This window comes from Bubalus bubalis, chromosome 8 (genome assembly GCF_019923935.1).
Source record: "Bubalus bubalis isolate 160015118507 breed Murrah chromosome 8, NDDB_SH_1, whole genome shotgun sequence".
Taxonomy (NCBI): Eukaryota; Metazoa; Chordata; class Mammalia; order Artiodactyla; family Bovidae; genus Bubalus; species Bubalus bubalis.
In genome coordinates, this window is record NC_059164.1 from 56,472,350 (window position 1) to 56,485,686 (window position 13,337).

Genomic DNA, 13,337 nt, shown 5'->3' on the forward strand with positions numbered 1-13,337 from the left:
TCAAGGAAACTTCAGGTTCTGTTTTAAGGCTTCACAGAGAAGTCATCATCAACTGAGCTGGGTTTGGAAAGATAAATAAAACTTTTCCATATAGGGAAAAGGCATTCTGGGAAGAGGGAAAGTCTGAAGATAGATGACTCAGAGAGAGTTAGAAGTTCAGAATAACTCAAGATTTTCTGGAGTAGGGGATTGGGTGAATTGTGACACTGTTTACTAAGGAAGGTAATATAGAAGTAGACTTTGGGTCTAAGATGGAAAAAGGGCTCTGTATTGGGTATATTAATTTGGAAAGTCTTTGGAAATTTCATTAGTTTATTAAAAAAAAATTCTTTCCATTAAAATGTATTAATATCCTTACTTGCCCAGGTATCAAAAACACAGACTTGAGAACTAATCTCTTCTTAAAATGCTTTTATACTCTTGGAAAGAGAGACAATCAGATAATTATAAAAATGCTTAAAAGGGCTATAATTGGGCATCTTTGGTGATCCGAAGGCAAAGACTCTGAGTTCCCAATGTAGGGTCTCAGGTTTGATCCCTGGTTGGGGAACTAGATCCCATCTACTGGGAAACTAGATCCATATAACTCTTGGGAACCAAGAGTTCCCAAGCCACAGCTAAAGATCTTGCATGCTTCAACTAAAAGGATCTCACATGCCATAAATAAGTCCTGATGCAGCTAAATTAATTAATGTTAAAAAACGCTCTATGACAGTAAGAGTCTCAGGTTTTGATGAGGAACTTGGGGACATGTGTTTATCTAATTGGAGACTGAAAATGGGAATGAGGAGGAGAGGTGAGGAGTGATGTGAAAGAATTCCTGGGAGATTGCCTTATGCAATTCAAGTGTTTTTTTTTGAAGTATAGTTAAATGGTGGGAAGGGGAAAGAGGGAAACATTTCAGTCAAAAATTTTGCTTATATGATGCCTTGGGAACTATGGACGGAGAACTATGGATGGAGGTTCATAACACTGTAAAGGAGGCAGTGACCAAAACCACCCCAAAGAAAAAGAAATGCAAGAAGGCAAAGTGGTTGTCTGAGGAGACCTTAAAAATAGCTGAGAAAAGAAGAGAAGCCAAAGACAAAGGACACAAGGAAAGATACACTCAACCTTAAGTGAACAATGCAGAGAAATTGAGAAAAACAATAGAATGAGAAAGACTGGAGATCTCTTCAAGAAAATTGGAGATACCAAGGGAACAAAGATGGGCACAATAAAGGACAGAAATCACAAGAAATCTAACAAGCAGAAGATACTAAGAAGAGGTAGCAAGAATACACAGAAGAAATATATGAAAAAGGTCTTAATGACCTGGATAACCATGATGGTGTAGTCACTGTAACACTCATCTAGAGCCAGAATGCAAAGGCAAGTGGGTGCTAGGAAGCATTACTATGAACAAAACTGGTGGAGGTGATGGAATTCCAGTGAATTATTTCAAATCCTAAAAGGTGATACTATTAAAGCACTGCACTCAGTATGTCAGCAAATTTGTAAAAATCAACAGTGGCCACAGGACTGGAAAAACTCAGTTTTCATTCCAATTCCAAAGAAAGACAATGCCAAAGAATGTTCAAACTACCATGCAATTGTACTTATTTACATGCTAGCAAGGTAATGCTCAAAATCCTTCAAGCTAGGCTTCAACAGTATGTGAACCAAGAACTTCCAGATGTACAAACTGGATTTAGAAATGGCAGAGAAACCAGAGACCAAATTGCCAAAATTGTTGGATTATAGAAAAAGGAAAGGAATTAAAAAAAAAAAATCTACTTGTGCTTCATTGACTACGTGAAAGCCTTTGACTGTGTGGATCACAACAGACTGGGAAATTCATAAAAAGATGGGAATACCAGACCACCTTACCTGTCTCCTGAGAAACCTGTATGCAGGTCAAGAGGCAACAGTTAGAACCTTACATGGAACAGGGGACTGGTTCAAAATTGAGAAAGAAGTAGTACATCAGGGCTGTATATTGTCATTCTGCTTATTTAACTTATGTTCAGAGTACATGATGCAAAAGGCCAGGCTGGGTGAATCACAAGCTGGAATCAAGATTGTCAGGAGAAATATCAACAGCCTCAGATATGCAGATGATACCACTCTAATGGTAGTAAGTGAAGAGGAACTAAAGATCCTCTTGATGAAGGTGAAAGAGGAGAGTAAAAAAAGCTGATCTACAATGCAACATTCAAAAAACTAGGAGCATGGCATCTGCTCCCGTCATTTCATGGCAAATAGATGGGGGGAAAGTAGAAACAGTGGTGAATTTTATTTTCTTGGGCCCCAAAATCACTGCAGATGGTGACTGCAGCCATGAAATTAAGACACTTGCTCCTTGAAAGGAAAGCTATGACAAACCTAGACAGCGTATTAAGAAGTAGTGATATCACTTTGCCAACGAAGGTCCATATAGTCAAAGCTGTGGTTTGATTACCACAAAGAAGGCTGAGCATTGAAGATTTGATGCTCACCAAATCACTGCAGATGGTTATTGCAGTCATGAAATTAAAAGACGCTTACTCCTTGAAAGGAAAGTTATGACCAACCTAGATAGCATATTCAAAAGCAGAGATATTACTTTGCCAACAAAGGTCCATCTAGTCAAGGCTCTGGTTTTTCTAGTGGTCATGTATGGATGTGAGAGTTGGACTGTGAAGAAGGCTGAACACCAAGAATTGATGCTTTTGAACTGTGGTGTTGGAGAAGACTCTTGAGAGTCCCTTGGACTGCAGGGAGATCCAACCAGTCCATCCTAAAGGAGATCAGTCCTGGGTGTTCATTGGAAGGACTGATGCTAAAGCTGAAACTCCAGTACTTTGGCCACCTCATGCAAAGAGTTGACTCATTGGAAAAGACTCTGATGCTGGGAGGGATTGGGGGCAGGAGGAGAAGGGGACGACAGAGGATGAGATGGCTGGATGGCATCACTGACTCAATGGATGTGAGTCTGAGTGAACTCCGGGAGTTGGTGATGGACAGGGAGGCGTGGCGTGCTGTGATTCATGGGGTCGCAAAGAGTTGGACAGGACTGAGCGACTGAACTGAAGTGTTGTGCTAGAGAAGACTCTTGAGAGTCCCTTGGGCAGCAAGGAGATCAAACCAGTCAATCCTAAGGAAAATCAATCCTGAATGTTCATTGAAAGGACTCATGCTGAAGCTGAAGCTCCAATACTTTGGTCACTTGATGCAAAGAGCTGACGCACTGTAGAGGACCTTGATCTGGGAAAGATTGAAGGCAGGAAGAGAAGGTGGTGACAGAGGATAAGATGGTTGGATGGCATCACTGACTCTATGGACATGAGTTTGAGCAAACTCTCGGAGATAGTGAAGGACAGGGAAGCCTGGTGTGCTGCAGTCCATGGGATTGCAAAGAGTTGAACGTGACTTAACAACTGAACAAGAAGAACATGATGTCTTGGAGTGTGAGGAAGTAACTTGTGCATAGAGTACTGCTTGTGATTGAGGTGTCACTTGTAGGAACAATATAAGTAGGGATTGGTAGGGTTCTATATGTCATGTGTGTGTTGATTTTTATGTTGAAGACAGTCTTGTTGGTAGTCAGGGAAGCTTATTATAAAGGATAATAAGTAGGGGAATGGCTTGATGAGATTTGATGCTGAACAACCAGTTAGAATCATGTTCTAGAATCTCAGAAATGCAGTTGAGGGTAGAGTATAAATTTAACTAAGGGACATAATAATGAGTAAAAAGTACGTCTTGCTTGGTTGTGAGGCAGGTAAATAAATATGACATTACTGCATTCTGAATGTTGTAGTATAAAGTGGTATGGATTGCATATAGAAGAGGAGCAAGTCATTTGGGACTGCACATTTAAGAGTCATAGGTCTATGGGTGGTATTTGCACCTGGAATATTCATGTGATTTTCTAAGAAAATAATTTAAAACAGAAATGAAAGACCTGAAGGTAGACTTCTAGACAAAAGCAGCCTTCATAGGATAACAGTTAAAGAAGAATCATCTAAATCTATGATGTTAGCACTGTGGGTTATAATTGATTATTAGGTTGCAAAATCAATAATGACTTAGCGACTAAACTACCACCATCAAAATCAATAATAGTGAATAGGAAATTAATATGATTGATTATAGACAGGATTTTAAAAACATGGATTAGGAGAGAATAGAAATTACGATATTAGGGTATGTGGTAAAGGTGATTATTGTTTTGTGATGTTTTGTTCAGATATGTGCATTTGTACTTTGGATACAGTAAAAATGTCTTTATTATGAGTTGTAATCACAAACTTTTGAAAAACAACAAAAGAGACTAAGGAAGAACAGTTGGAAATAATTAAATCACTTTTGTTCTTCACTTCTCTGATGGCAAGGAAAAGAAATGGACCCAGTGAAAGTGCAGTGGGAAGTAGATTTTTCTTTTCATTGTACAGTTGCTTTCCCCCAAGGCCACCTTTACCACATCAGTTCCGTAAGGAGGAAAAATACAAAGAAATAAAGGGAAAGGGCTTGCAAGGTAATGAACTGAAGGATATAGAAGGAGAGGAAGAAAGAGAAAGTATGAATGAGAAATATGGATGAGAGAATAAACCACATACGGAAGCCTGGCTTTTCGCCTAACCTGACTGAGTGACTCCAGAATGTTGGACTCCAGAAGCTCTGTTCCCTAGCACCACAGCCCAGCAACGCCCCTTGGAGTTGTCCTGCCACTGCAGCTGTTTCTTATTAGGGATAAAGCTGGATGAAGAACCTGGGGTAAGGGTACAAAACTACCTCTAATTAAAATTGTGATTTAGTTATATCACTAATAAAAGTTATTGAGAGCTTAACTAGGGGTCAAGAGCTAGTCTAAGCACTTTAAATGCATGATCTCACCAAGTACGTAAATATTCGTTAAGCCCTTAGAACAATGTCTGGCACATGGTAAGCACTTGCTGAGTATTGGATATTATTATTATTATTATTTAATTACTAATTAGAGAAAAGTTACTAAATATCATCATTTTCCTAGTAAGGAAATTGAAGTATAACAAAGTTAAGTAGCTTTCTCAAAATCTTATAGCTGGAAAGAAATAGAATCATTCACTTTTGAGTTGGAGGTGAGAGACTGATAGTATAGGTGCATAGCTACCCACTCCGGTATTCGTGCCTGGAAAATCCCACGGACAGAGAAGTCTGGTGGACTACAGTCCATGGGTTACAAAAGAGACATGACTTGGCCACTAAACAGCAGTGAAGGCTTATATGGTGATTGGTGCTTGAAAGATGATGATAGAAGAGAGAATAGACAAAATGGGTCTTAAGTGAAAGACATTATGGAAAAAAAAAATCCCTTTAGCTTGGTGACTGGTTGGACACAAAGTAAAAAGGTAAGTAAGATTTAAAGTTGGTTGTCTGGGGAAGTAGTGAGTAGGATGTAAGAAAAGGGAGAAAACTTTTATGCTAGGAAATGATGACAAATTCCATTTAATAGAATTGAATTTTATGTCAGATAGTCAAGTGAGGATTAACAGGGAATTCAAAACTAAAGTTAGAGAGGTTTAGGCATTATCACATAAAGGAGTTGCAGAAGCTATAAGAGTGTTTGAGATCCCCAAGGATAACCAATAAGTTTTTGGTCACAAAAAATCTGGGGAGTCAAAAATAAAGTTATTATAATAGCATCCACACAACATTTCTATGCCTTTGTCCACACCTGCTTTTTAGAAAACCTACAAGTAATTTCAGGAATCTTTAAAAAAAAGTATGTCACTACTAGGGCTTGCCTGGTAGCTCAGTCTGCAAAGAATCCTCGTGCAATGCAAAAGTTTGATGCCTGTGTTGAGAAGATCCCCTGGAGAAGGAAATGGCAACCCATTCCAGTATTCTTGCCTGGGAAATCCCATAGACAGAGACTGGCAGGTTACAGTCCATGGGTCATAAGAGTCAGACACGACTGAGTGATTAAAACATCACCATGGCACTACTGCTCCAGGGATAGCCTGTTGTTGGGCATGTACTGTTTTCCTCGCTGCTGCCCTGGTTTCTGTGGCTCTGTCTGTTCTTGCTGCCAACCCACCATCTGCGAATGGGGGGAGCCTCCGTTGTGGTTTAGTACCTTCCCCACCACCACAGCAATTGCTCTTTTAGACCAATGATGTTCTCAGAGACCCTGGAGAGTCAGTGGTGAAAAACCTCTCCTACTTTTTCTTATTCTACCATCAAGTTTCAGACTTGATATCCATTGACTTTTTCAGCAGTCCTGTCCAGGTGATAGATGTATTGGCTTTATGGTTCCTTAATCAGTTTCTTATGCCTAGATGATTCCTGACTGTCAGATGAACTCTTACAGAAAATCTTTCTCCGTGTCTGCCCCATTGGTCCTTAGGCATATCTAGACTTGTCTAAATCCAAGGTGAAGGCTGCTTACTAGGCTTAAACTGAAGCCAGGACCCTTCCTGCAAGCTCTCTGTAGAAAAGAGAGATCAAAGTGGGAAATTCCCATATTTTCCAAGATTATTTCATCACTTGCTACTTCTGGTCTCTTTACTGTTTCCTATGGTATTTTCCTGGTTGATGTGAGATTATTTCTTCTTCTTTCCAAATGGAGCAATCACATGTACTTACTATGGAATTAGGTCCTATCTGAATATTCTATAGGGAGGCTTGATTTCACTTTTTTCTTTGATTTCTTCTTACAATTTTCCATGCCTCTTTAAGGGAGTTTAGTAGAGTTGACCGTCTAGCACATTTTCCTTTGAAATGAGTATTGGTAATTTTTTTTTTTTTTCTGGTTACCTGTGAAGAATCCCGATGAGCCTTTTTGAAAACTCATCGTTTGCAGTTATTTTAGAACAGCAATTTATTGAAAGCTACTATATTAGAAATGTTTTATTGCACTGCACTACAGCTATGAAGTGCAAGGAACCATGAAGATTGAAAATTACAAATGACAGATGTGTCTCTTTCTTCGTATTTTTTAGCCTTCTTTGAATCCTGGGGGGAGCCAGTCATCTGACGTGGTGCTTTTGAACCATTGGAAAGTGAGGAATTTTGAAGTACAACGTGGTGACATTGTGTCATTAGTGTAAGTAAATCAGAAACACACTATATTCCTATATAAGACGATTTATAATTATCTGATTTAGCTAGTAATTCCCTGTTTATACCATATTGTCAATTACTAAATTAATAGGTTCATTTAAAATGTAATACATTTTTCAAAATCTATTTTGAAATGTAACAATACTGTGAAAGAAGATTTTTTTCTATGATACTTAAAATTTATCACTTGATTGACATACTTGGTTTTGGCAAAACGTGTTTGATGAAATATTGATTAGAAATTATTATATTGATGATCTAGAGTACGTGTATCTGGTATTTTGAGTTATTTTGAAATATTGCATTTTGGAAGCAACTTGTATGTTACTCTCATGCTTTATTAGCTATGTAGCTACAACATATTTCTAGACCATTGTAAGTGTGACATGAAATTCAGTGGCAATTATATGTATGTATCAGTGATTTAACTGAAAAAAGGAAGTTTGGAAGATGGTAGACTGGAGGCTTTTGTTTGGGACCAAAAGGTGGCACTGTTTCTCTGTTAAAGTATTACGACTGGTCAGGAACAAGAATTTCATTCTAATCTTAGTGTAGAGAAGGGATGTCAAAATGTACATGACTGACACAATGATATTCCTATGTTTGAATGATTTAGACTTGAGATTTGTTTGTTTATTTTAAAAGTAAATTTACACTGAGAAGACTGCAACAGAACTTGCCTAATTTCTACTCTTTTCAGCTACTTATACAAATGTTTTAACATGATTCCCTGTTATGCCAGTTAGTGCATTGGGGAAGCAATTAATGTAGTAGTTACTGTTATTTGTTTTAATGATAGTAAAATCCTACTGTTTGGTGAAGACTTGGAACTTATAAGTATGATTCTTGAATTAGAATAATTGTTTATTGTTGGGTGATAATTTATAATTGGTAAAAGCAAAATGTTATCTACTTGCTCTTACTTATCTTTGGTTACTGCTCTGTGGAAACAGATATTTTCTAACTGTGTCTCAGTCAAGCCTGTTCTACTAAGATTTATTTGAAAACATATTAACTAAACCTGGTCAGTAACTAATGAAATAAATTTGAGTGGAGTTTTGTATGGCAGACATCCAAGGATGGGGATTAATGCTTCTCATATTCTTGAGTGCTTTCTTTAATATTAACCTACTCTTCAGAGTATCCTTTTACTTTGTCATTCAGGGAACTGTTTCTGCAACCTCCTTAACAACCTTCCCATGCTGGGTTAGCCTGTCGTGTGCTCATTATTCTTTCGCTTTTGGTTTGACAAGGTTACATCCTCACTTAGCCCGTGATGGAGAGGATACCCACCCAAGTGAAAGAGGTCACCTTATAAGCAGACTATTGTGTGGTGTATTTTTTCTGTGAGGAAACATGCTGACTATCTTTAACCAAATGAATTTGAATAGGTAATTGGGGAGAAAAAAAGCCTCCTTAAAATCCAAGTTTGCATGGATCCAAAACGGTACCCTAGCATATCCTAGACTATATAAAAAAAAGAGAATGTTATCCTTTTATGTAAATATTAAAGTGATTGATATTTATTATATAAATTAATTTCAAAACAGTATATTCAAATTGAGGTTGATATACTAAATGATAGCTACCTCAGTTGAACTGTATTTTAAATGAGTTAACTATGTGATGTATCTCTGTCAGGTACAAATAACACAAATTTTCTTTCATAATGCTTGTTGTTAGTAGGAGCTATTTACATATAAAAATGCTTAGTGATTGGTATCATATTATTTAACAGCAAATAATCATCAAGCAGTAACTGTTGCTTTCTTTTGGTGAACAACCAGGCTTATACTTGTTTAGTATGATGCAATACTAATAAAAGACACTGTTTAAAGTATCTTTTTAGTTTCATGAGCAAAAATGCTTTCTGGAGACATGGCCTTACATTAGAATATCCTGTAAATATAAGAAATGTGTGACTAACACAGAAACACATGACTAAATTTTGAATTTATGGCTAAATATAAAATACAAAGATAACAAATTGATGTTAATTATGCATTTTATTGATACATAAGTAATCTTTGGTAACAAAATAGTGTGACAGCTTATATTCTAAATCATTCCTGGACAGCAATTTATGTATTCAGAGTATGTGGAAATGCAGCATTTCTACTATAATATTATATATGCCTTTCTGGAAAACTTTGTGGTTTTCAAATTCATTCTTAAATTACTAGGGCTTATGCATCTTCATAACCAGAACACCAATGAAAATAACAATAATTCCAATAGCACTATTTAAAAGACATCTGGAGTTTCTAATAAATAAACACTGCAGTAAATGTTGGATTTACTTAAAACAATAAAGGTGAAGATAGCTTGATGGAAGAAGATATAAAGAAGGTTTGAGGCTATCTATGTTTTCAAGGGCCAGTGTTATTATTATCAGAATTTGCAAGAAGAGAAAAGATTGCAGGCTTTGTACAAAATGTACTGATCCCAGAGATGGATGTTCAGCTCATTGTTTTGTGTTGTTTTATTTGTTGTAAGTTTTTTTTTTAAACAAAGATCCGGGTTAAACTTGCAGTAAGCTCTCTAGGAAAAAAGTTGAATGTATAATACTGATTCCTTCTTAGCTTGCTGCCTTTAGTGTACTCAGCCTTCAACTGTTATTAATGAGACATTGATGATTTTGGGAGAAAATCAGATGTGAACCAGTGAAGCTTCTGCTTTATACCGACTTCTTTCTCCATTCTTTCTCACCAGCTGCCTATGAACTAATTCATGTTACAGTAAAACAGTATGTAGCAGAGCAGACTGTCCCATCTATTTCATTCAGTTTATTGACCAACACTATTCCCTAATGCAAGGAAGGTCTGGGTGGGGGAAAGGTACATATTGGAATATGCTTCTTTGCATCTCTTCCTTCTCTATTCCTGTCACTTTCTTTCCGTAAAAGACTGTAACAGTGCAGCAACTGTTTAAGCACGTTATTCAGTAATGTTAAATAGAAAGGTGTTTTTGTTTAATAACATCACACGAAACATTATTTGCTGTCATTGAGTCCTCAGTGTTACTGAGTGTATGCAGGAGACATCATACTCTCTTGGTGGATTTGCAGACTAATAGTGGTGATTAAGGTGGATTTTCTATACCTCGGAATTGACTTTTCATTAACCTGTGTGATGGCCTTACTGCCATAGACTTAACATAAGTAGCACTATTTTATAATGATATATCAATTAACAGAACCATTGGGACAGAGTTTCCATCATAATAAAGTTTCAAATAATCACGTTTAAGAGTGTTTTAACTTTTCATTTTGAGATATTATCGACTTAAAGGTTGTAAAAATAGTACAGGGAGTTCCCACATATCCCCTTATTTATTTTTTTAAATTTTATTAGTATAAAATTGACAAAATTGTAAGATATTTAAAGTGTATACTGGGATGAATTGATATATGTACACATTGTGAAAGAATTTCCCTCATCAAGTTAATTAACTCATCCATCACCTATTTACATTTTGTGTGTGTGGGGCGGGGAGGGGGTTGGGCATAAGCTAGAGAGAGAGAGAACATTTAAGTTCTACTGTTGGTGAATTTCAGTTATTTAACACAGTTTATTAACTGTCACCACCATGTTATACATTAGCTTCTCAAACCTTATTCTTCTTATACCCTCCAAATATTAACATCTTACACAACCATCGCATAATTATGGAGACTGGGAAATTGACACTGATACAATACTGTTAACTAATCTACAGACCTTATTTAAATTTCATTAGTGTTCCCACTAAGGTCCTCTTTCTAGATCAAACTCCTACCCAGGATCCTATATTTTGTTTTTATTTTTCTTGTCTCTCTAGTCTCTTCTAATCTGTGACAGTTCCTTGGTCACTCTTCATCTTTTTTAAGCTTGACAGTTTTGAAGGGTCCTAGCCAGATATTTTGGAGGATGATCCCTTTGAATGTTTGAGGGTCAGTCTGTCTCCAGTGAGGAGGTGGTGCTGTTGATGGCAGTTGTTGGGGAGGCTGCAGCAGCGGTAACAGTTGGGAAGGTGGATAAGACTGGGTCAGAGGAGATGGAAATTGTCAGGCATGGAGCTTTTCAGGTTCTTGGAACCACATATTTGTGTCCTAAGAGAGCCCATGGCTTCTATAAGTCCACACAGACAATTCTTTAGATGCTAGGAAGCAAGGAGGGAGGCCTGTGCAGGTGGGGAAGGCTACAATTTGTAGTAGGGTTGAAGGGAAGGAACTAAGGCTAGGTGCCAGATTATACTACACTGAGCCAGCATTCACTTCTATAGTAGAAGGTGAGGGTGAGTGAATTCTCCTTTAATGAACACTCCTGTATGTCAGGCATTACACTAAGTGCTTTGGGTTGCCATTTTATTTCTCATAACAGTAACAGGAAATAGTTATTATTATTTTTGTGGGTAGTGGACTTTATTTATTTATTTTTTAATGCACTTTTTATTTAGGTAACTTTGGTTTATAACATTATATGTTTCATATGTAAACATTATATTTCTACTTCTGTATACACTAAATCTTGCAGACATAGTTAAAGTGATAAAACTAAGATTTAGCAAGTAAATGGCAGAGCCAGAATTTGAATACAGGTCCATTTGAACCTGTATTTTAATACAGGTCCATTTAAACCTGTATTGCTTGATATAGTACACATATGTGGCTATTGAGCAGTTAAATGTGGCTTTTGTTGTTATTCATTTGCCCAGTAGTGTCCCACCCTGCGACCCCATGGACTGCGACACACCAGGCCTCTCTCTCCCTCACCATCTCCCAAAGTTTGCCCAAGTTCATGTCTGTTGCATTGGTAATGCCATCCAGCCATCTCATCCTCTGACACCCTCTTCTCCTTCTGTCCTCAATCTTTCCCAGCATCAGGAATTTTTCCAATGAGTCAGCATTAGATGACCAAAATACTGGAGTTTCCGTTTCAGCATCAGTCCTTCCAATAAATATTCAGGGTTGATTTCCCTTAAGATTGACGGTTTGATCTCCTTGCAGTCCAAGGGACTCTCAGGAGTCTTCTCCAGCACCACAGTTCAAAGGCATCAATTCTTGGGCACTCTGGCTTCTTTACTACTGCTACTGTGTGCTTGTTATGTAACGTGGCTACTGCTGCTTGTTAAAATGATAGTATTTTGTATACCAAGTGCTTGTGTGCTCAGTCATGTCCAAGTCTTTGCAACCCCATGGACTGCAGCCCCCAGGCTCCTCTGTCCATGGATTTTTCCAGGCAAGAATATTGGTTGTCATCCTTCTCCAGGGGATATTCCCAACTCAGAGTTTGAACCTGAGTCTCTTGTATCACCTGCATTGGCAGGTGGGTTCTTTAGCACTGAACCACTGGGAAAGACATATTTTGGATATATTCAGTCAAATAAATATTAAAATTAATTTAACCTGTTTCTTTTTCCTTTTTTTTTTAAATGTAACTAGTAGAAAATTTGAAATCACCTATGTGACACACATTACATTTTAAGTGGACAAATGCTCTGTCTAAATCTTCTTCCATTGTACCTGCTTTTCCTGGAGTGTGTTTAAGGTGTCTCATCTAAGGGTGAACTAAGATGAGATCCTAAAGTCTGAAGTGGAGAAATACTAATGTAGTTTCTATGAAGTACAGTAGACTCCCAAAGAGAGGTAAACACTGTGTTGGTGAGTGTTGGGATGATCAGGTTCAGAGACAAAGGAAAAAAAGACATGTAATTTACAAAGAGAGAAAAGTACCCACTATAGTTTATTATTTTTTTTTCTTGTAGGACTGAAGTCTCTCTCTTTTTTTTTAAATATTTATTTATTGAAGTATAGTTAATTTACAACATTAGTTTCCAGTATAGCACAATGATCAGTTATATATATATATTTTTCAGATTATTTTCCACTATAGGCTATTACAAGATACTGAATATAGTTCCTTGTGCTATACAGTACATTTATTTTTGCTTATCTATTTTATATATAGCAGTTTGTGTCTGTTGATCCTAAGTTCCTAATTTATTCTTTTTTACCTCTTTTCCCCCCTTTGGTAATCATAAGTTTGTTTTCTGTGTCTGTAAGTCTGTTTCTGTTTTGTGTATGGGTTCATTTGTATTTTTAGATTCCACATGAAAGTGATATCATATATTTGTCTTTCTCTGACTTACTTCACTTCATATGCTATTTTCTAGGTCCATTTATGTTGCTGCAAATGGCAATGTTTCATGCTTTTTTATGGTTAAGTAAAATTCCATTGTGTATATATACCTCACATTTTATATTAATATATATCTCACTAGTCATCTCTTGA

General features: G+C 37.0%; 1 protein-coding gene across 13 annotated transcripts in view; it reads left to right on the top strand.

The window, feature by feature from the left end:
• The window catches only part of IMMP2L (inner mitochondrial membrane peptidase subunit 2), a 965,664-nt gene that overhangs the window by 75,086 nt on the left and 877,241 nt on the right, over window positions 1-13,337 (top strand). For all 13 annotated transcript variants that reach the window (XM_044947172.2, XM_044947171.2, XM_044947176.2 and 10 more), the window contains exon 4: window positions 6,945-7,048. In XM_044947172.2, coding sequence (XP_044803107.2) covers window positions 6,945-7,048 — 104 coding nt within the window. The remainder of the gene's footprint in view (window positions 1-6,944; window positions 7,049-13,337) is intronic.